Source organism: Xyrauchen texanus, chromosome 44, assembly GCF_025860055.1.
Source record: "Xyrauchen texanus isolate HMW12.3.18 chromosome 44, RBS_HiC_50CHRs, whole genome shotgun sequence".
NCBI lineage: Eukaryota > Metazoa > Chordata > Actinopteri > Cypriniformes > Catostomidae > Xyrauchen > Xyrauchen texanus.
The window spans coordinates 13615442-13640022 of record NC_068319.1 but is presented as its reverse complement, the minus strand read 5'-3'; the positions used below and the strand labels follow the sequence as shown (position 1 = coordinate 13640022).

The 24581-nt window shown below is 38.7% G+C and overlaps 1 protein-coding gene across 25 annotated transcripts in view; it reads left to right on the top strand.

Moving 5' to 3' along the window:
* The window catches only part of LOC127637074 (phosphatidylinositol-binding clathrin assembly protein-like), a 44815-nt gene extending 33462 nt beyond the window's left edge, over positions 1 to 11353 (top strand). For 24 of the 25 annotated variants that reach the window (XM_052117961.1, XM_052117967.1, XM_052117959.1 and 21 more), the window contains 3 exons: positions 2067 to 2126; positions 6249 to 6353; positions 9984 to 11353. In XM_052117961.1, coding sequence (XP_051973921.1) covers positions 2067 to 2126; positions 6249 to 6353; positions 9984 to 9998 — 180 coding nt within the window. In that variant the 3' untranslated portion in view covers positions 9999 to 11353. Of the gene's footprint in view, positions 1 to 2066; positions 2127 to 6248; positions 6354 to 6957; positions 7093 to 9983 lie in introns of all 25 variants that reach the window. The other variant, XM_052117980.1, reaches the window with a different exon arrangement.
* Positions 11354 to 24581: the final 13228 nt, after the last annotated feature.

The window sequence follows — 24581 nt, the reverse complement described above, 5'->3', positions numbered from 1 at the left end:
ATATGCAAAATCTTTTTTTTTTTTTGCCTCCCCAATTTGGCATGCCCAATTCCCAATGTGCTCTTAAGTTCTCTTAAATGACTCTCCTCATTCAGGTGGCAGAGGATGAATTCCAGTTGCCTCCGCATCTGAGACAGTCAATCCACGTATCTTATCACGAGGCTTGTTGAGCGCGTTACCACGGAGACATAGCTCGTGTGGAGGCTTCACGCTGTTCTCTATGGCATCCACAACTCGCCATGCGCCCCACCAAGAGTGAACCACATTATAGCGACCACGAGGTGGTTACTCCATGTGACTCTACCCTCACTAGCAACCGGGCCAATTTGGTTGCTTAGGAGACCTGGCTGGTGTCACTCAGCATGCCCTGGAATTGACGTTGTAAATTGCAGATAAATACTGTAAACTAAAGCAAAGTTGTTGTTTTTTTCCTAAACTTTAGAAATAAAAAAAATTAAAAGAAACTAACATACAGTATAATAAACATTTGATGAAAATGGAGTCTGCAGAGAACATCTCATTTAGTTTTTAGTGCTGGCACTGCCCGTGTAATAATGCTATATCCAAATTGTCTTCGAAGCGCAATGCGGTGCCAGAGAAATGTTAATACTTCACTCCAGTCATGTTAATGCACCTTTAGTGTGTGGTACGTAATAGTCAACAGACCTTCCTCAGGAGAACTCCAACAAGCTAGCCTGTCGCTGCGGTCTCTCATCAATACCTTGTATCGTGTGTTTGACTTCTAGGTTATACAGTAGTTAAGACTTGACATGATTCTGTTGTAATTAAATTCCATCTTACAAAGACTGCGAAGTACTTCAAATATGTCAAGTCTCATCTGAGATTGATTTGTACAAACATTGTTTAAAAGGTCCTTTCTGCAACACTTAATCACTGACAACTACTTATTCATGCAATTATCTAATCAGCCAGTCGCAATGCAATGCATAAAAGCATGCATTTATGGTTCAGGACCTTCAGTTAATGTTCAAGTCAACTATCAGAATGGGGAACGAAGTAGGACTGTTTCGATAGTTTACTCAGAATTTTGTCAAAAACATCCAGGGAGCAGCAGTTCTGCAGATGGAAACTCCTTGTTGATGAGAGAGGTCAACAGAGAATAGCCCGACTGGTTCAAACTGACAGAAAGGCTACAGTAACTCCGATAACCACTTTGTACAATTGTAGTGAGCAGAATAGCATCTCAGAATGCACAACATGACAAACCTTTAGGCGGATGTGCTTCAACAGCAGAATACCATGTTGGGCACTTTATTAGGACCATAGTGTTCTTAATAAAGTGCTCAGTGAGCGTATATTATACATTTTAGGACTTCATTAGTTTGTAACCGGTACATCTGTTGATTGTGAAGTAATAAAGGGAGTTTACTCTGTACTGCATTTTGATGCAGTTCATGTCATCATAGTACATAGGGAAATTGTCTCAGCCTGTTTATTTTACTATTTTTCAGTGATTTTTCCACCGTCATCTCTGTCAGTCAACATTAAGATTCCATGTTAGTGGAAATAAAAGTAGGTCTGTGACTACTGAAGACTTTAGAATCTCACAGCTCCTTCACAAAGAGCTTCTCTCTTTCAGCAGCAGCGCCCTGCACCTGCAACTAATCACTCTGCCTTCAAAGAGAACACCACACACACACACACACACACTCTGTTTCTCTCCCTTGCTCTCTTCCTCTTTATCTCCTTGCCTATATTCCTGTTTTGATGCTCTGGTTGGAGTGTGTAAAGACATCTGTAATGTTTCCCAGAAGTGAGTAGCTCTCCATGATGAGAGAAAGCAAAAAAGACTCAAGTATTTTTTTGCTAAATAATTAAAAAAGTCTTCTGTTAGTCTACTCACACAAAGTTGCTTTTGTTCACCCAGCTGTGTTTAAACATGGAAACTGAGATGCTGTGTCTGGGGCAGTTGTGATGTCATGGCTGCACAAGTGGAATTTTCTCAGTTCTCATTGCGTTTAGAAGAATCATTCTTTCAATGTAACTGAGTGATGTCATGTTATACCTGTGCTATTTCTGTTCTAACACCAAATCTGTCTTTTTAGGCTCCCTCTGTAATGGCCTTTCCTGCCACAACACCCACAGGCATGATGGGATATGGAATGGTGAGTGGAAAATTGGGATTTGTACATTTTAATCTCTCCATCAGTAGCACCCTTCCAAAACCAAGTGAGCTGCCTCATTGCCTACTGTCTGCATTCACAGCTGCCTTCTATGCTGCCCTATAGCAAAAAACAGTAACTACACCAATACTGAAACTGACAAAAATGGGTTCCAGATCTTAATAATTTACACTTGGTTGTAGTGTTATGTAGTAACTGCAAGTTTTACATTCCGTTTCTTTTCTGAGAGTAGTTTAATAATCCCAGTTTTGGTCAATTTTGACCAGATTTTCACTAAAAGTTTAGTTACAGCATTTTGCCTTTGGATGACAGTAAGTCAGCAGCATAACTGGAATAGAACCTCATAAGTGACTGATTTTAGAACGTTCTACATAGGCAGGAACTCTGCATCATACAAATAGCATTCCACACGCAGTGCACAAGACATTTACACAAAACTTTGACTCTTTTTAATTTAATTTCAAACTTTTTTCTTTTTTTTTAAGCAACTTACCTAAACAAATAAATTAAAAAAACTAATTTAAAACTTCCTGTTTGAGGAATGTCTTCATGTAATATGTTGTTAAACAAAACATAAGACTCCTAGTAATTTTAACCACAGAACTTATGTTACTCGTATATCGAAACCTGTTGCAAATATCTGAGGGAACCAAAGGTGAATTGTGACACATTACAGATGAAGTTGGAGGTTAGGAATACTTGGATTGAAATTTCCCTCTTTCGACATCAAAGCATTCCAATCATTCATGCATGTACACACCATGAGATGGCACCATGACTCAAGAAAATGGCATGTTCTTATACCAATAATGCCATAAATGTCAAAGTTCTGCTCACTTTTAAAAACAGCTGACAAAAACCAAAAAAATAAGGTGTTGTATTATATTATCTTAAACTTGCATTCTCAGAATTACATTAGTCACACTATCTTGGAAATAACATCAAACGATGCTTCTCACTGAGGTTGGGGTTGATTAATCTGACTCGACAGATGTTCAATTTTCAGGTCCTTTCCAGAGGTTATTTTCAAGTAGGAGGAACACAAGTTCAGGTACCGAATTGTCTGGAACCAACCTTTGCCTTCTTGGTTGGCCTACAAATTGACATCAAGACAGTACAGCTCTAATTGTTATCGACACCTTTTGCCATCTTAGATTTTTAACTGAGCTCGTCGAAGTACATTCTGGGATTGGCCAAGAATGTGCCCAAGACAAGAAATCTTAAAAGGCAACATAAGTTTTTTGGAACACCTTTCATGTCGGGAGCACACATTAAAATGCTGCTTATGAAGATGGCTCACTAGGTTTTGGAACAGAGCGAGTGTTATAAGTTTGAGTTGGTTTTCCATCTCATGTATATTCTGAGAGACTGCAGCGATGCTGTCAGTTCCCACCGGTGCAGTGTGGGTGTACAGAGCACTATGAAGAGCTCTCTGGAGATGAAATACCTCTTCATTGAGCGTAGGTCAATGTTACAGAGGCTCTGTTTCTCCCTCTGTGATGGTATGTTTATCACTTTAGAAGGGTTAGTTGCATTGCTTACTCTTCCATATGGGTCCTTCAAAGATCTGCATCAGCATGTTCTTGATTAACATTTAAGGGGAAGCATGTGGTCTACAATTAAAGTCGAGGCTGAGTATCACTCATCTGACCAGTAAATAGTTGTCATATGCCCATTATAAAACTTGCTGTACTGTCTACTACAGATCTTGAATACAACTCAAACCTCATTACTCTAGCTGAGAATTGAATAGACTAGGCTGAGAAGACTATCAAGGAACAGCAGTAAAGGTTCTGGTTAATGGTTAAAAGTGAGGAAGCTTTTTAGTAACAACATCAGCACTTATGTAACTGCTGATGTGATTCATCCTTTTTGGATCCTCCAACCCTTTTACCTACCTCAAAATCTCTTTACCTCTTGAGTTGCAACTAATGTAGAAGTTGTGAGTCTGAATCAATCCAGATAATTTTTTTGTGTTCTCAGCTAAGAGAAATACACAGGGAGGTTTTTTTGTGTATCTTAATGTCAGCCGTGTGTCATGAGGCTGAATCTGTTTGAATTCAGGTGTAGTTAAACAATAACTCCAGTCACATCATGAGAACACTGGGTTAAGACTGGCTCACATTCCTCTTCTATGCTGAGTTTCAGTACTTTCAAACACAATAGAATGTCAACAGAGGAACTGCATAAGCCATTGGCATTTAAATTTGCCCAAAACACCAGACACTAACACAGTGTCCTTAACAGCCTACAACAGGTTAACAACAGGTCTGTGACAAGACATATAGTCAGTCGCTTGGTTTTTAGATCAACTGGATAGACCCAACCGACAGTAAAATGTAATTGGTCCAAAATCCCACTCCACTTATCTGTATATAACGAAGCCATTTGTAGGTTAATTCCGCAAAGCTTAGGGGTCTTGTACCACCATGATATGATTTTATTTTGTGATGACAACCTTCTGACTATATCTTATCCTGCTTATTACATGGCTACTAATCAAACAAATAAATAAATGGACATGAAATATTGATCTGCATTGAAATTTTTATTATGTGATAAGAAAGAAATCGCTGAACAACTGAATTCCGCCTCCTGTCGGACGGCAGTGGTGAGGACTCCATGACAGCACATCCTTCCTGCTTCCTGGGTTTTGGCACCAATGCAACGGGGGTTCAAGGAATGCATGGGAAGGACGAAGCTGGGACCAGCTTGACAAAACACATAGACATTTATAGTACAACTTAAAAGACAATACAAAATGCACTGTTTCCCTACAGTCACGTTGCAAGCTTCCGCGCACACACACACCGTCTCATGCATCTCTCTCTCCCCGTCTGCCATTGTCTCCTCTCCTTAAATACTCCCACTGCCCCTCACTGGAATGCGAGACCGGTGGGGTGCACAGGTGGAACTTGTTCACCACTTATCTTCCTGGCCTTGCTCTGCCCAGATGCCGTTCGTCCCCGCCCTGCTCGCCACACAGTGATTAATATGTTTCAGCTGGCAACAATCCTTTTAACTCTAACTGATGCAGTGTGTAGCTTCTCATTTCTTAAACAACCATGTCGGAAGTCGTATCCTGTGGTTATGGAAAGAACGTCAGTGTCAAGATTCATCTGGCTCAAATTGTGAAGGAGTGGTTCAGGGAGCATGAGGAATCATTTTCACACATGAATTGGCCACCACAGAGTCCTGATCTGAACCCCATTGAATGCCTTTGGGATGTGCTGGAGAAGACTTTATGGAATGGTTCAACTCTCCCGTTGTCGATACAATATCTTTGCCAAAAATTAAAGAAATTCTGGATGGAAATATACAGAAATGGACATTTTCACTTAGGGGTGTGCTCACTTTTGTTGCCAGCGGTTTAGACATGAATGGCTGTGTGTTAAGTTATTTTGAGGGGACAGCAAATTTACACTGTTATACAAGCTGTACACTCACTACTTTACATTGTAGCAAAGTGTCATTTCTTCAGTGTCGTCACATGAAAAGATATAATCAAATATTTACAAAAATGTGAGGGGTGTACTCCCTTTTGTGAGATACTGTATATTGTGACGTTGCATAAGGTTGTCGAAAACAATGTCACAACAAATGCACACTGTAATCAAAGCTAAAAGATATCAAAATATTACATTATGTGACCTTTTTTGGCCATGCAGTGTATTAAATGCTTTAAAGAAGTTTTGTTTGTAGGTAGTTCATGATAACTAATGCATTAACTAATGTTAACAAATGCAATCTTATTGTAAAGTGTTGCAGCTTAAATTCATATTTTTGCAATTTCATTTAGTGATGCTGGTGGAACAGAAATTACTCGCTTCAACTTTAAGTTTCAGATATGGTCTGATTGGCTGATTCTGTCACTAAAAGCACAATACTGTGCAAATTACTTAAACTTGACAGTTGTACCTCGACTAGTTGATGTGTCATGACTTTGACTATAGTTTGACAGCTCAAACGAAAGCTGTTGATTTAATGTTAATTCAGTATAGCTGGATGGAGGACAACAGAATGGGTCTTGAGATGCATTTTTCGAAGTTTCAACCTACATTTAAAGTGTTAATTTGAACTTTGAAATTTTATTTTTCTTACTAGCTTCCTCAAATGGGCTCCATGACAATGATGACCCAGCCCACCGTGATGTATACGCAGCCTGTGATGCGGCCGGCCAACCCATTCGGCCCGATCTCAGGGGCACAGGTATGACCTTCTACTATCAATAGACCCTTGAACACAAACTAAATACCTTATCCAATCAGATTTATCAGTTTTAGACCACTAGCATAGTCGTATCCATAGACTTCAGTTGAATGCCTTTTCATGCTATCCAGCCCCATGATCCTCCTTGGAATGGCATCATCAGTCAAACTCTGACTGATAACACTCCATACCAAGTGCTCTAGAAGCAGCTCTAGAACATAAGCTTCTATTCAGAATGCACACTAGTTCACCTGTATGTGCCAATGCAGTGCTGTTCTGAATATGAAAGCTAGCATGGTGGCATTCATACATCTCTGGGGAATTATATGTATGCCTCAAATGCACAGAATTTGCAGTTTGAAATACATATTGTGCCCCCCGTCACCCCTGCTTTATTTTTGTAGGAATGCTAGTACAGGAAATAGGTACCATCCCACAGCCCTACAAAGTTAGAACACTGGTCTCAGTGGGGTTTAGTGGCTAGTAAAGATTCCCTCTTTTTCTCTCTAAACCTCTCTTCCATTCTCTTGCATGTCTGGCTGTGAATTTTCCTCTTGTGTGTGTCACTGCACCCCTTCATTCTCTCTCGTTCTCTCTGAACTAGCTCCCTACTGCCTCTAGTCCTTCCAGTTCAAGTCCTCTCAGAGCTCCGGGACAAGACCCTTTTGCACAGCTCTCTCTGAAGGATTTCCTTTAGAGCGTCTTTAGGTACAGCATGTCTGCTGTGTGTGTGAGATAGGTAGGCTTCTTGCCTGTTTAAGTGTGTTTCTTCTGTCAACTCTGACCTCTGTTTTACCCTTACCTGTTTTTCTCCATGTTCAAGTGTTAATACTAATCTTTTCAATTAATATCACAATGGCTGCATTTACACTGAAAGGCCTAATGTACAGATCCAGTATTTTTTTCTCTGCCTCTGCGAGCACTTTAGACCAGCATTTCCCAAAGAGAGGGCTTTATTTCAGAGGGACTTCAAGTTCATTGAAAAAAATGCAGGGTACCCTTATTTTCGATAATCACAGGGGACAGGTTGTCAAGGCAACCAATTTATCCCCCCCTCTTTTAAGGGGGCTGAGAGGGACTTTTTTTAAATAAATAAATTTGTCATTGTCAAGTCCAAGATGTCCAAATGAATGAAAAATCTTTTAAAAACTGAGTTTAAAATATTTGAAATTCACAGAAATGTAGTCTTTTGTGTCCATGTTGGTTACATGTTTTCAAATGTTTTGAAAAACATATTCTACAAAAAAAAATTATTTATTTATTTAAATAATATCAAGTGGTGTAGCCATCATGTAAAATGTACTTAAATACTTTCCTTGCATCTTAAACAAATTTGTGTACACAGATTTTTATAAATTGTTTTACATTTACAAATAACATACTTATTTGCGAGTCATGAATGTCAAGATGTTTTCTTAGTTACTTCATTCTATTTAAAAATGTCAGTCAGACTTTTTACATGTAGGTTACGCCACATGACTTTGATTTACTAGACTATTTTTTAAATATTAATCATATTCAATTAATTTCACTGCTTATTGTTTAAGAATTATTATAATAAAATATTTCTCTCCATTACTCATACCAAAATCTCTTTTTCCAATAATTTTTGCTTTTAAAGAGTCTTTGACTCTGAGGCATACAGCTGAAGTCATAAGTTAACATATACCTTAGCCAAATACATTTAAAGTCCTGTCATTTAATCATAGAAAACGTTCCCTGTCTTAGGTCAGTCAGGATCACTATTTTAAGAATGTAAAATGTCAGAATAATAGTTGAGAGAATGATTTAGTTCAGCTTTTATTATTTTCATCACACTTCCAGTGGGTCAGAAGTTTATATGCTTTGTTAGTATTTGGCAGCATTGCCTTTAAAACGTTTTGGGTAGTCTTCCACAAGCTTCTCACAATAAGTTGCTGGAATTTTGGCCCATTCCTCCAGACAGAACTGGTGTAACTGAGTCAGGTTTTTAGGCCTCCTTGCTCGCACATGCTTTTTCAGTTCTGCACACAAATTTTCAAATTGAGGTCCGGGCTTTGTGATGGCCACTACAGTACCTTGACTTTGTTGTCCTTGAGCCATTTTGCCACAACTTTGGCGGTATGCTTGGGGTCATTATCCATTTGTGTTAATTGTCCCTATGTGCACAAACTGTAGTCTGGCATTTTATGGTGGTTTTGGAGCAGTGGATGCTTCTTTGCTGAGCAGAATTTCAGGTTATGTTGATATAGGACTCGTTTTACTGTGGATTTAGATACTTGTCTACTTGTTTCTTCCAGCATCTTCACAAGGTCCTTTGCTGTTGTTCTGGGATTGATTTGCACTTTTCGCACCAAACTATGTTCATCTCTAGGAGACAGAATGCATCTCCTTCCTGAGTGATATGATGGCTGCGTGGTACCATGGTGTTTATACTTGCATACTATTGTTTGTACAGATGAACGTGGTACCTTCAGGCATTTGGAAATTGCTCCCAAGGATGAACCAGACTTGTGGATGTCCACAATTTATTTTCTGAGGTCTTGGCTGATTTCTTTTGATTTTACCATTGTCAAGCAAAGAGGCACTGAGTTTGAAGGTAGGCCTTCAAAAATACATTCACTGGTAAACCTCAAATTCAATACACCTCCTATCAGAAGCTAATTGCCTAAAGGCTTGACATAATTTTCTGGAATTTTCCAAGCATCTTAAAGGCACAGTTAACTTGGTGTATGTAAACTTCTGACCACTAGAATTGTGATATAGTTAATCTGTCTATAAACAATTGTTGGAAAAATTACTAATGTCATGCATAAAGTAGATGTCTTAAACGACTTGCCAAACTAGTTTGCTAATATGAAATCTGTAGAGTGATTAAAAAAAATAAAACAAATATATATATCCGAGCTACACCATCGTCTCCCGAGACGGACGGTTGCCGACGACGACATGTATATATATATATATATATATATATATATATATATATATATATATATATATATATATATATATATATAAAATTCTTGTGCATTCAGTAACTTTATCTCAATTTGGATGCCAAAAATTTGATTGCATGAGTGTTTTAGTTTATTTACAGGCATGCAACAACATCTGATCAGATATCAGTTTAATAAATCAGAATTGGTTGACGGTGTAAATGCAGCTTGGTATGATGATTTGTAGCTGTTCAGCATCTGTAGAATCTTTCCCCTAAAACGTAGGTGTTTTATAACATTATAAGGGCCATTGCTTCAAACCCTTGGTGTTTCCTGTTTTTGAAGTCAATTTACAGATCTTACAGATCTTCTCAGTTTCTATTTTGGAAGCTTTTTTCTGTAAAATTATTTTAATAGCTGTTTATCCCATCTTGAGTTGCAGATTCATGAACTCATTATCTCATCAGTCATTGGCGGCTTTACTGAATACATTTACATAATGCATGAATATTCAGTCATGCAGTCAACATAAAAAAAAACCCTCTCCAATATCAACACCACTGTGATGTCATGTATACATTCATGATGATATCAGATAACATGGCTGAAATATGTGGTCGCAAACATCAGTCAAGGCTAATGCTGAAGTAAGCCAGCAACATCTTAAAATGACAATTGACTGCATCAGTAATGTGCTTTTCTCTGCTTTCAGATGCAGTTCATGTAGGCGAAGGAGGGCCAACGCTTCTCAACAAAATCTCAAACCTTTAATCTCTCTCCATTTGGATGTTGGACTCTTGAGAGAGTTCTGCCTCAGTACAAATCTGTACAGGAATTAGAGGGCAGGGTGGGAGGGCCATTGTGGAATATGATGGGTGGGGTTGGGGGGCTGAGATGTCAGATGGAAGACAGCGCTCATTTTGTAATTTGTCTAATGCAGAAAACCGTCTGTTATTTTACTGATCGGCCGGCATCTGTAAACAAACAATGGTGTTGAGAGAGCGTGAGAGAATCAGAATGTTGTGTGTTATCACAAACACATCTTCACTTTATTTTCCAGAAACAAGAGATTTGGGTGGGAATGGGTGGAGTTTTTTTTCTGTATTTGATGATCCAATCAAGCATTACATAATTTAACCACCACCAAATAGAAATTCTAACTTTATTTGTATTGTTTATAACATTTGCAGTAGACATTCCTTGTGTATTGTCTGTATTTATTTATGATTTACCCACTGAGGACATTGTTTTTCTTTTGTGCTCTTCCTTATGGGAGGAATTGAAGTATGCATTCATATGGGTAAGATTGGTTGTATAATTCGGATTTTGAGAGTGACCTGAAATATGAAAAATATATAATATAAAATGGGGGGAAAATGGACACCTAAAATTCACAAATGCAGTTGTATATCTAGTGCAATGTCTTTGTAGCTCAGATGCACTCACCACCATGCATTCGTAAAAGACATATAGGATAAATTATATGAATCATTACGCCACAGTCAGTTCTGTGCCCCAGGGTTTAGGGTTGGGATGGGTGCGAGCATTTATCGGATTAGCAAAGCACTACATTTGTGATTCTGCAGCATTGCATTGGGGAAGATCTGTATTGCTTTCTGCTTGGCATGTCATTATTTTACATGGACCGTTACATGGCTGCCTTTTCATCCTGAATGTGCAGAGTCGCCTTCATTTTCGGCCCATCTTTCTCCATGCCGAAGAATGAGAGAGGTTGTGTATGTTTGAGTGTGCGTATGTGTGTGTGAATGTGAGGATCACAGTTGTCATCAGGATGGGGTTGGTAGTGTCTTCCCATTCGCTGTTTGTCCAGTAGAGGAATAAAGGGGGCGCTGTTGATCAGTGCTCAGTTTACATACCACAGCACATGACAGATGGTCCAAAAATGAGGGCGATTCTATCTATTGATTTAGCATATTTACTGCAATCATCCCTGCAGATTCTATTTTTGTTTATATAACAAAACACAAGCAGAATTTGGGTGATTTTCAAATAAAGTGCAGCTTCCACAGAATTGAGTCTCTTATTCTTCAGTTTTAAATGATGATAAACGAATAAAGACTAGGCATATACATTGACGTGTGAGATTCTATTCTTTTCAACACTATTGTACAGAGTGGTTATCTGATTTACCGTAGCGTTTGTCAGCTCGAACCAGTCTGACCATTTTCCATTGGCCAGCTGTGTGTTGCCTCCACAGCTGGATTTGTGCTGCAGCTAACTTTTATTGCACAAGAAGTAATTTGGCCTGAACGGCCCCTTAGGCATAATGTTAGTCTCCGTCTTTATTCACTTTCTTGACGGTGTGTAAATAATGACATAATTATTATTTTTCGATTACCTATGCATTTAAGACCTTTGTTTAGGGGGGAAAAAGGCAAGCTTTGATTTTCAAGCTTTGAACACCTAAATCTGTGACAAGCAGGTGTCATTTGTGTTTTTCCACTTTGTGTTGATGTTTGTGGCTTTTGAAATTCCTGGATAATCTGTGAAGTAACAGGCCATTTCTCAGTTTGGGGCAGGCCAAAAGGGAATCTGGAGATCCAATGGTAGTGGGTGCAGGGTAGCAGCCTTACCTACTACACACAGGAACCTCTGCTCTGATGGGCCCAGATGCATCAGCCCCTTCACACAAACACAAATGCAAAGCCACTCAAAGCAGGTTCCTGTTTGGCTTCATCAACAAGGGCAGTGACTGTTCCCCAGCCCTACTCAAGTCATCTATATTCTAGCCCATGATGACTGGAACTAGCAGTGGGAAAATTACAGACACTGTGTTTCCACAGGCCTTATCTCACTAATGTGCCACTGAAAGGGCCATTTTAAGATTAAGTGTGCCTTTGGCGCAGCCATTCCTGCATATTTTGTCTGATAACATCTCTTAGAAACAGAAGAATAAAAGGTCCTTCTGAGATGGTGTTTTATTGCTCATAAATTCATTGCAAATCAAAAATTAATAGGCGTGACAAAAACTATTAACATTACTTTGATTAATGTGCAATTTATTGGTGCAATGTGATAAATACACATGGCGGTCATTTCGAGCTTTTATGGGATAGTTGACAAAATCTCAAGCATTTTCAGCAGTATCCTGGGGTGTGACATGCTATTACTAATCTAAAACTACTTAAAACAATTTTCCAATTATTATAAATGTTGTTTTTATAACCTCATATTAAAGGAATATTCTAGGTTCAGTATAAGTTAAGCTCAATCGACAGCCAAAATCGATGTTATAGTAAAGCTAATTTGTCCTTTTAAAATGAACTTGTACAGGCAAAAAGGTAATGGTGATAGAAACAGTTTGAAAAACTTGCATTAAACAAAAAATAAATAACCAGTACCTAAAATGCACACTTTCCCTTACATACTGTATATATATATAACTCCAGTAACAAGCTACTTTTACATTTTATTCAGTTAGCAGACACTTTTTAGCAAATACTTTTAATACAGCTGAGAAAGTAATCCTCATGATCCGTCCGAATCATTTATGTGAATCTGTTCGTTCGGGCTGTTCATGTCAATTAACTGGTTAAAATAAATGATTCACTGATATGGAGCATTGGGAAGTCCAATTCATTTCAGTGAATGGGTTCCCTCAGAATTAATGATTCCCCAATTCACTTGAGCCCCTGAGTAAAGGTCACTTCAGTTCAGTTTGTGAAATATTTAGTTAATTGCTGTTTATCACCATATTTTTGACTCTGAACATAATCAGTATTTACTGAAGGTGGCACAAAAGCAGTAAGGATCCTCTATAATATATAACTATACTTAAGGTATTATAAATATCTGTATTTATATGGACTAAAATATATAGGATAAATATGTTTATAAAATATATTAAGATGACATTATTTAATATGTTAATTATTTAATTTTAAAGGGGTCGTGAAGTACTATTATTTATAAATAATTTATCTTCCTTTAAGTCCAGTGATAATTTTGTTAAAGTTTTTTGGCACCAAAACACAGTCACAATTTTGTAACATATGATCATTTTCCACCCTGTTTTTGGCCCTCTGTCTGAAACGATCAGTTTTGGCTTAAGTGCCTCCTTAAAACTTAAGCGCCCACTGTTATGATTGGATAACCTCACGTAGCCCCTCAAATTCAGCAAACTCAATCGGAAGAGAATTTTCAAGCCTCTCAATATTATAAAGCACAATTTGAAGTGTTAACTTAATATTAAACTGTTCATCTCAAGCACTGTTAACACTCAGCACCATAAACTATCAAACAGTCATGACATTTGAAATATCCATGAATGAATAAACTTTTTACTTATGTTTTTGAAGTGTTTTTAACTTCCCCATCTTCAATAGCAGTCCCTTTTAAAAGCTGGTGAAATTATACACACTCCACTTAATGAAGGCAACTACCCAACAGCATTTTCCAGAACTGACCCAGCCGACACACAAGTCAAATATTTAGCAGAGAAGGTATTCTTAATGCCATATCAAAAGACAGTAGCATTAAAACACTGATAAAGAGCAAAACAGAGGCTCTTGTATAACAGCTCCCAGTACAAATACTGTATGATTTGCATAATTACTCTATAAACACAGACAGTTTTCCAGATAAAACGTTCATGATATATAGACATTGCCTGTAGTATTTATACTGTTTTTGAGTTGTAATGTGTTGCTTGCAAGTAGCCCCTGGCCCAAAGTGAATCACAGTACACAAATTACAATGAGCACCTAGAGGTTAATTGCCTTAGAAATTCAAAGTTTATTCATACACTAAGTCTCCTGTTTGTGGGCTGTTTTTTATTGTTAATGTTAATATATTGTTACTTATTTATTCGTCTTTTAGCAGCAATCATCTTTCCATTAATTTATTAACTGACTATACTACAATACTGTTCGCTGTCCTTTTCTGGATATCGCGGTGCCGTTTTGTGGTCCGTTCTGCATAACGCTGTGGCTCATTTTCGCTTATCGCATCCCATTCATTACGTTTTGCGGCCAAACTACCAGCCCGCTCGGTTCTCCCGATGGCCAGTCTGCCCCTGATCGGCCCCCAAAGTTAATCGGCTCACTGGGAAAATGCCGGTATGCCAGATTACCAGTCCAGCCCTGACCACAAAGGACAGACATCCTAAATCCAAATAAAAAGAGCTGTTTCACTGTCTTACAGTTTCCTGTGGTAAAAATCTTTAATGGCTTACTATGAAACCAGCCTCACTGCTGTAGAATATTTTGCTGAGGTCAAGTGCGATGGAAGGGTTTATGCTGCCAGAATCAGTCACATCTCTTCTGTGTTGAGCCTCCTCTGCTTCCACTAGGGGTTGGAGGGTATATGGGGGTCTGCAGAAGCACAGGCATTATGAGTGACAAATGACAGGTAGCTAATGTCCAAAATTAAGTTGATGCCAATATAAGTTTAATGTTGGGAGTAGGTGTATACTGTAATTATTGTAAGGCTTGCACTCAAATACCATTTACTTTAAACTGCTGAGAACATGAAGTTTAAAGAGGAAATGAAAACACTGCCCAGTAATGCACTGTGGATATAACAACAAGACTTCCTAGACTCCAGGAGCCTTTAGGCAGTTCTGTACAGTGCCAATGGCAGCATTCAGACTTAATGCTACAAAAACCACCCAACTAGACAAAAAGCCAGGCCTCCATAAGAAAACTGTTAACAGTAGGCTGTGGAACTTTGTTGTAGAGTAATGCCGATCTAAGTTACAACTTTCGCACTACTAAATATTTGATAATACTTTTTTAGTTTCATAAACAGAATTTAATAGTCGTCAAATTTGTGCTGTTTTGGAAGAAAATTATCTTAAGGGGGAAAAAACCCCCTTTGGAAATCACTTGGCAATATTCATGACTGTCCAGAAGGTAACAGTATAATTAGAAAACTGAGTAATCGCAGTAACACGGGTAACTCAGTTGACCAGACGTGTCAATGATTATTTTTATTTAAAAATTTCGTCAACACACTAAAAGTTATTGAATTTAACACAAATTAAAAATGTTCTAAATGATTGTTCATCTAGTGTTCAGTGACACCTTTACATTTTTATTTTACAAGTTACATATTTTTAAATTGCATTTTTTTCAACAACTCATTATTTATAGAACATGTTTAATATGTCAACTATGTTACCTAAAGTCCACTATTTTAACTTTGCTGGGTAACATGATTGACTGGTAAAATAGTTTACGTTTTGGGTCTTTCATCAACACAGAGGATTAGAACTTCCGAGCACATTGTATATTTGACACTAAAATGACAATTGCAATTAATGAGATTTTGGGTCAAACCATACCTTTTTAAAATGGGGTTTTCCAATGGGTATCTTAGTTGACAAAACATTTTTTGGACAAACATAAAAGTAGGTATATCACAATAAACACTTATTATGTTTATAGTACGTAACCAAATGTCTTGATTTATTCTGTGTTAAGTATATTTTTTATGTCATTTTCATACGTATTTACAAAGTAGAATGACCAACAACACCAAATCGGACAGCTGAATAGGTTTTATGTGATATGCGCAGGGACGTACTGGGACTGAAATTCAGCCCGGGACTTTAAGATGGAGAGGCCTTTTACGTGAGAGCCCTTGGTGCACGAGCAGAAGGATTTTTTGCAGTTATTTTAATTCTAATAGTGTTTTTATGGTATAAAGAGAATCAGATTACACTGAAGACCTTCAAGAAATTTTAGGATGACACCTGCCTCTTCAGGTTGTATAAGCAACTCACCACTGTACTGAACAAACCAGGTCAGCAAAACCTAATCTCGAACACATAAGTCACAGTATAGTTAGTGTACTGCTAACTACCAGCATGTCATGTGTACAGTCAGTCGGAGTGATAAAATGGTTACAAATACTAACAAATACCCACTCAGATACTCAAAAACCACAATGCAGTCCCATAAAATAGAGATTTGTGTGTGTGTGTGTGTGTGTGTGTGTGTGTGTGTGTCCTCACTTTCAACTCTCCCTGGCTCAGTTTCCCCTGTGCTGGACCCTGCCTCTGCTTACTGATTGTACAGCTGAGAAGAACATGAGAAGAACATCAGTAATAAATATGACTAAGAATAATACATTTTCTAATTCAATCTGTGCTTCAGTCAGGTTATTATCTAGTATGTGGAACTATTGGCATTTTATCCTATATGTAAATATGTAATATTGTGCTGTATTTTTCTATTGTGTGTGTGTGTCCTTAATAAAGCTTTGATTGATTGATTGATTGATTGATTGATTGATTGATTGATTGATATGCCTAATATGATTGCCTACCCAGCATTGCACACTGCCCCTCTACCTGTCTGTTTCCTGGTTTCTGCTGCTGCTCCTCCGCCTCCTCCTCTCTCTCTTCTCCTGCTCCTCCTCTTCTCTCTTCCTACATTGGAATTCTACCAAGCCATGTAATAAATGCCTATATTTAAATGCAAATATAAACAATTTCAGTGTATAATAAATCACTAATATATCCCTAATCGTCCACCTGTCCTGTCCATGCTGCTGGGTCCTTCCTCATCTGCACCTCCGGCTGCCACAGCACTCTTTCCACTACGGAAAAGTTCTGTTAATTTGGCGCATTTAGCTGCCTCTTGTGCCAAAAATTTTTTCTTTTTAATTCTTATTTTTTCGGCCCCACCCATTTCTTTCTCTTCTATCCTTCTTTTTGCCATTTTTACCGTTCGTATCTGTTGCATTCACACAAACCCGCCAAACATGACGCCTAGTTTGAGCCAATCGGCTGTCAGGAAAAACGAGGATCAGTCCAAGTTGGGAGGGGCCGCTCGTATCCCCCCTCAGATTGAAAGTATTGGCCTGGCCCGGTCTGAATCACACACACAGCGTTCCGCTGCAGCTGAGAGGCCGGTTAGGCCGGTCGCGTATCATTAAAAAAAAAAAAAAAACTCTTTGACCACCGGCCGGTCTTCGGCCTGAAATGGACCGGCCGTTCGGGATTGTTCCCGGTATTCCCGATGGCCAGTCCGCCCCTGGTTATCGCCTTCTTTTGGAACAGAAAATATTGATTTTCCAATACATAATGATGTGATTTGTAAAAATATAATAATATACTAAGAAATTAAGCATTGGTACTATACACTGATGATAATTTATTAAAGAGGTATCATACAGACATTAAATGTACCCGCAATAATAGAACAGCCCAGCTAAGTCTGAACAAATGGTGCAATCATATTGGGTACAGAGTTTGTCACAGACTACAAGCCCGAGTTTACGCCCCAATATAAGTTCTACCTTATCAACGACTGGTGTAACCCCACCCAATACATATGACAACATAAATGTGCTATGAACACCATTGATAAACAACCTAAACGTTAGATTATTTTTTTCCAGAAGCCTATTGGTTTTGCATGCGTTTATTTGATGAGAAGAGCCAATTAAAACTAAATAAATAGTTTTGCTATTTCAGTATGTCTACTGATGGGGCGCCATCTATTGGTCATAAAATGCCAATGCTTAAAAATAAACCCAACAATAAAAGCACCAGTTGCTCAGCGGAGGACAACATTTTTTTTTTTTTTTTTTTTTATTCTTAGACCTACCATTACTGTTATTAGGATCACACAAAACAATTTTATCTACCTGGTGTTTCCTCAGGGCTTATTTTTATTATGGTAACGTCCAGATGGTTGTCGTCATAGGAAGCAAGCCTTGCATTATGGGCATGAAATTCATTCCCGAGGCTAGGAGGAACAAAAGAATACTTGAAATCTGAATCTGAAGTCTGGTTGAAGCTTAAGACCTGCAATAGTCCTGAGCAGTATCACAGCTTTAGTATCAACCCCATACCTGAGATCATCTACAGTAGGTCTTTTAAAAGCTTATTCACAAGTTCCAAGTTCTCCTTTTCTAATTGCTGGACAGTGGATTCCAATACTGAGACCTCCTTACTGAGACAGCAACCTGGTGTTGTGGGTGTAGTATATTACATAGCTTACATTGTATTTATCTTAAAAATAGCCACTGAAAGTACAAAAATATGCATGTATACTGGAATATATTGACCACACCTCTTTTTTCAGGCAATCATTTAGTTTGATGCTCCGTTTAATGTGATTGTCCAGGTTTTCAGCGTGCACATGACCAGAGAATCCACAGTCACTTCCAGGTCAGTGTCGACACGCGGTGCATGTGGCAGGGCATCCAGGCCATCACCAACTACAGGACAACATCAGTCGCCTGTGACAAAGATGCCTCCCTTCCAGATGCGCTGAACGACTTCTACGCTAGGTTTGAAGCACAGAGCGACGTGGTGGCAAGGAAGACCACCCCTCCTCCCAACGACCAGGTGCTCTGTCTTACCACAGCTGATGTGAGGAAAACTCTACGTAGAGTCAACCCACGGAAGGCTGCTGGACCAGACAACATTCCTGGCAGAGTGCTCAGAGGATGTGCAGACCAGCTGGCAGATGTTCTTACCGACATCTTCAACATCTCTCTGAGCAGCGCTGTCGTCCCAACGTGCTTCAAGGCCACCACCATCGTCCCCATGCCAAAGAATTCTTCAGTGTCCTGCCTCAATGACTACCGTCCAGTCGCACTCACACCCATCATCATGAAGTGCTTCGAGAGGCTCGTCATGAGGCACATTAAGACCCAGCTGCTCCCCTCACCCACATAGATAAAAAGGACTCATACGTTTGAATGCTGTTCATAGATTTCAGCTCAGCATTCAACACAATCATTCCTCAGCACCTGATTGGAAAGCTGAACCTGCTGGGCCTGGACACCTCCCTCTGCAACTGGATCCTGGACTTCCTGACTGGGAGACCTCAGTCAGTCCGGATCGGGAACAGCATCTCCACCACAACCACACTGAGCACTGGGGCCCCCCAGGGCTGTGTGCTCAGTCCACTGCTGACTCACGATGTGCAGCAATGCACAGCTCGAACCACATCGTTAAGTTCGCCGATGACACGACCGTGGTGGGTCTCATCAGCAAGAAGGACGAGTCAGCATACAGAGAAGAGGTGCAGAGGCTAACGGACTGGTGTAGAGCCAACAACCTGTCTCTGAATGTGGACAAAACAAAATGAATGTGGACAAAACAAAATAAATGTATATTGACTTTAGGAGAGCACAGAGTGACTACTCTCCACTGAACATCGACGACGACTCTGTAGAGCTCGTCAAGAGCACCAAATTCCTTGGTGTTCACCTGGTGGAGAACATCACCTGGTCCCTCAACACCAGCTCTATTACCAAGAAAGCCCAGCAGCGTCTCTACTTTCTTCGAAGTTTGAGGAAAGCACATCTCCCACCCCCATCCTCACTACATTCTATAGAGGGACTATTGAGAGCATCCTGAGCAGCTGCATCACTGCCTGGTTTGGGACTTGCACCGTTTCGGACCGCAAAGCCCTGCAGAGGATAGTAAGGACAGCTGAGAAGATCATCGAGGTCTCTCGTCCCTCCATCAAAGACATTTACAAAAACACTGCATCTGCAAACCAACCAGCATTGTGGATGACCCCACACACCCCTCACACAAACTCTTCACCCTCCTGCCGTCTGGCAAGAGGTACTGAAGCATTCGGGCCCTCACGGCCAGACTGTGTAACAGCTTCTTCCCCCAAGCCATCAGACTCCTCAATACTCAGAGACTGGACTGACACACACACACACACTTGTCCTGAGTTGCACTTTAATTATTGTCACTTTATACCTGGATGCAAGCTCAATAACTACTATTTGCATAGAACACTATCTCATAGTATGTTATGTTTACATTTGCCATTTTTAGAAACTGTCATCTTTTTGCACTACTGTGTACTGGTCGGCGCTGCACTGTCTCTCACTGTGCATATTGTCCTGTTAATTTTTAGTAATTTATTGTACTGTCCTGTACTACTTGCGCACATTTGCACGTGCACTTTATGTAGAAATGTTATTTAGTCTGTGTAGTCTCATGTGGTTCTGTGTTTGTCCTATGTTGTTTATGTCACAAGATATGAAACTGGGAGATACATTGAATGTGCTGACGGGGCATATTTTGATTTTGTCGAAATATTTTGTACTTTATGCTTAATGTAATCACATTACTTTTTAAAATGCTTTTCTGCTCAACAAATTCTAAATAATGTCTATACATCTTCCATGTTCATTGACTTGTTAGGGAACATGCCCTTCAGCTGTCACAAAAACACAAAGAAATGAACAGTATTAATGTAAATTATACATGAATAATATTATTTTAGAAATATGTAACCCTAGTAAAGTAATCAATTGAAAGTCAGTTACTGTAATCTGATTACAGTATTTAAAATGTAATGTGCCACACTGCTTTTTGCTCTTCAAAAGTACTTTGATTACTGTAACAAATTACTTTATCAGTTATATTACACCTTACACTGTTCATAATACAATTATATTACAATTGAAAACATTTAATGTACATTTAATATCCTAATGTAAAGCTATCTCAAATATATGTGCAACTCATTTTATGTTTCCTGGAAAAAAGACTTAATCTTAAGAATGACACATTACTGACATCTCCAGGGATATTGTTTGTGTTGAAGCAATATCTTTCCCCAGTTTTTGGATCTTTTGCTGGTTTTCCATGCTGCCCTCGTTCTTGTAGCCTACTGCAGCCATTTCTGTCTCTGCACTTCCTCCAGCTGCACCTGCAGCCTCTCAACCTAACACCACAGTTCTCTCTCACACAAACACATGCATAACAAATAATAATACACATTCATATCACACAAACAACTAGATCACATAATTCTGGTCATAGCACCCAAAATGTTGGATGGCAGAGGCAGGCTAAATACATACAAATTGTGCCGTTTTGATTTATATTTAATGTGCTGAGTAACGTAGTTTTCCCACCGTGTCCGATATTAAAATTAGTGCGACACACTTTGCAAAAGGCTTGGGCATTGTAGATATGGCTTCGAGATATGAAATTAAATTCTTCCACCCAGCTGTTGTTAAATTTACATATATATTTAGTTTATTTCGCCGGAGCACCAGCTGAGTCTTCTCCAGCACCAGTGATACTTGATTCAACTTCCCGCGTCCACTACCTGCGCAGTGGACGCGGCACAACAGCGCAACTGGGTTGTTGTAGGTTGGCAGGTTGAGGTCACAAATGGGTCGAAATTTGTATGATGTGTCGATTGGGTGAGTATGATGCGTTTCATGCAAGATCTGGCAACTGGACATCTTTGGAATAATATATTAATGTGAGTATTCATATAACGAGGTTTGGGCTATACAAATTACGGGAGTTTCCCGGGAGAAATAACAAAACGGGAGGGGGGCGGTAGATGGGTTTGGCCATACAAAATACGGGAGACTCCCGGGAAAAACGGGAGTGTTGACAGGTATGGTTTTAATACTGAATTTATGTCACACAGAAATGCACATCTGACAAAAAGCATTGATTTTGAGTTGGGCAGCAACATTTACTCATATTAACTACAGAAAAACAGCAAAAGTTCATTAACAACTAATATCTAGGGCTATGTTAACTCAGATACTATAATATTATCCAAAACAATCAATTGTTTTCCTTTTGCCAGACTCTTAATTATTTAAAGGTGCACTCAGTAATTTTTTCCCCTTTAAAAAAGTTTTACTCCTGAAGAAATTAATTATAATTTTGAAACATATATAATCATGACCACTCACATGAAATAAGGACTGTAGTCATATCAGTAACCTTATAAAAGCTGTTTTATTCTACATGGGGCAGGGGCGCCCTCATTGTGGCTGCCATTTTAGAATCACATGACCAGCTGAATACTACTCGCTTAATCTCAGTAACCGTCTTGTTATTGGACAATTTCACTCATGGATTAAATTAATCAAGGTTGATAATGAATAATGAATTTCTACAATGGCATCTGAAACTGAAAACTGCTGATTTTGAATGATGTTGCATCCAAGCCACTAGGTGTCAGTGTAAGTCCAAGATGACATGAAAAACGACTTACTGAGTGTAGCTACCTTTAATTCACATTTTTTCAATTAAAGTTTAATAGAACTAAACATATTTACAAAGGAGAAAAAGTCAAAACTTCATCCTTAATTCACGAGTGTCCACAATTTAAAGCTTTTTTGTTCAATTCTGCTTTGCAGTTGCATATATTACAATTTACCATTGCTCGTGCATAGTATCCAGAGATTAACTGTGATATTATTAGTAAGATCATGTTAATCACAGGTCCAAAAAAATCACCATGGTTAGATGTAATAATTGTATGTAATTAATTTGTAATAATAATAATAATATTCTATGGAATTTGTAATGAAAAACAATATCAATATCCTAAAAACAACCTCCATAAAAGTGCACTTTTATTGCCCTAATATACAATATTTTTGTAGGCTATAATAATATTAACATTTATTACAAATATATACGCTATTTCTGGCAAAATACCACAGTTACTACTGCAGTTAATGTTACTATAGGAACGGTCAGGTATGTTTCTATAAGGGTGCTGATGGAATGAAAAGCCTGTAATTACCGTTGTGAATGGAACAAAGTTTTCCTGTTTAATAATCACTGTAGTTTAATATGACGGGGTGTTTAATCTTGTTTCAACTAGCTTCAGCACAGAGCCTTTAAGTGTCTCATATCAGATGGGTAGGGTTGCCACCTTCAATACAGAAAAATAAGAGACGCCTGGGGTCGGGGGACACCCCTCGGGGCCACGATGACCACAGGTCCGATGACGTGCCAGTGGTGGTAAATCGCAACTTAAAACATGTTTTCATAAAAATATTAAGATTGATACATGGGCATTATAAAAAGATATCTGCTCATCCAAACAGTGAAGCACATAATAAATAACCGATCTACAAACATTTCTAAATTCATGTAAAACACAATTTTTTTTATTATTATTGGTAAGTTAATCTATATTATATAGTCTATTGTTAATTCTACAGTAGCCTATTGAAGAATGCAATCATTTAAATTAGTTAAGTTGTTTATTTGCTTCACATAGGCACTATATTTTTATTATTAAATATATCTCTCTTATCTGTTATTAAAATAATGCTTATCTGTCTGACTGTACGCCTTGACCGTAATAAACAAATCGGTAACACTTTACAATAAGGTTCATTAGTTAACTACATTAATTAACATTAACTAATAATGAACTGCACTTATACAGCAATTGTTCATCTTTGTTCATGTTAATTTCCACATTTAATAATACTTTATTAAAATCTTGTTAATATTAGTTAATGCACTGTGAACTAACATGAACAAACAATGAACAGCTTTATTTCTATTAACTAACATTAACAAAGATTAATAAATACTGTAACAAATGTATTACTTACTCACTGTTAGTTCATGTTAGTTATTAATACATTAACTAATGTTTAATAAATGAACCTTATTGTAAAGTGTTACCAACAAATCATACCATAACATGATTCATTAACATTTTTAACATTATTTCTTAACAAATAGGCAGCCTATGAAATCTAATGTAATCAATCAGAAAAGTATTGAGGTGATTAAAAAACTGTCATTACACTATCTGCCTCAGGAGATGATTGAGGTATGAAGAACTGTGAGACGGTGCTTTGATTTCTGTGACCTCTAGCATTGCTGAATGTTGTTCTCCCGAGGCATGCTGTCGCACATCTGACAAGCCACCGTGCGCAACAGAGAACACTCGCCGACAAATTGCATTTCCGCTGACACTTTCCAGCAAAGTATTTGATTCCTCCCACTCTCGTCGGTACTTTTGCATCCGCTTTCGTTTCAGCGCTGGACGCGAGGGGGTATCTGGAGCAGCCTCCGCCATTCTTTCAAATCGACTCTCTGCCAAGAGACCCGCCCTCCTCTGACTCTGATTGGCCGTGAACCTGAAACAAACCAATCAATCCAACGATGGCAGCGAGTATTACCCAATCAGGGGCAGAATAGGACGAGTCTTCACAGAATGCCGGTGGGATGATTTGCATGAGACGCAAAAGACAACTCCGAAAATACGGGACATAACGGGACGCGCTATTTTATTCTCATATACGGGACGATTCCGTATTTTAAGGGACGGGTGGCGATCGGTCAAATTCAAATGTGTCGCACGCTACTCACTGTTAACCTTGGGACCAGCACGAATGCGCAGAGCATGTTCTTCAGAACTTGTCGCTTGTCCTCTGCTCTGCCCGGCAGAAATGCCCTGCACAGCTTCAGATAGCGCCATTTCATCACAGTCTTGTAGTATTTGCGGACACTAATAAATCCAGCCAACTGTCAAATCTAAATTATACATGCATGCATACACTCAAAGTTGTTATC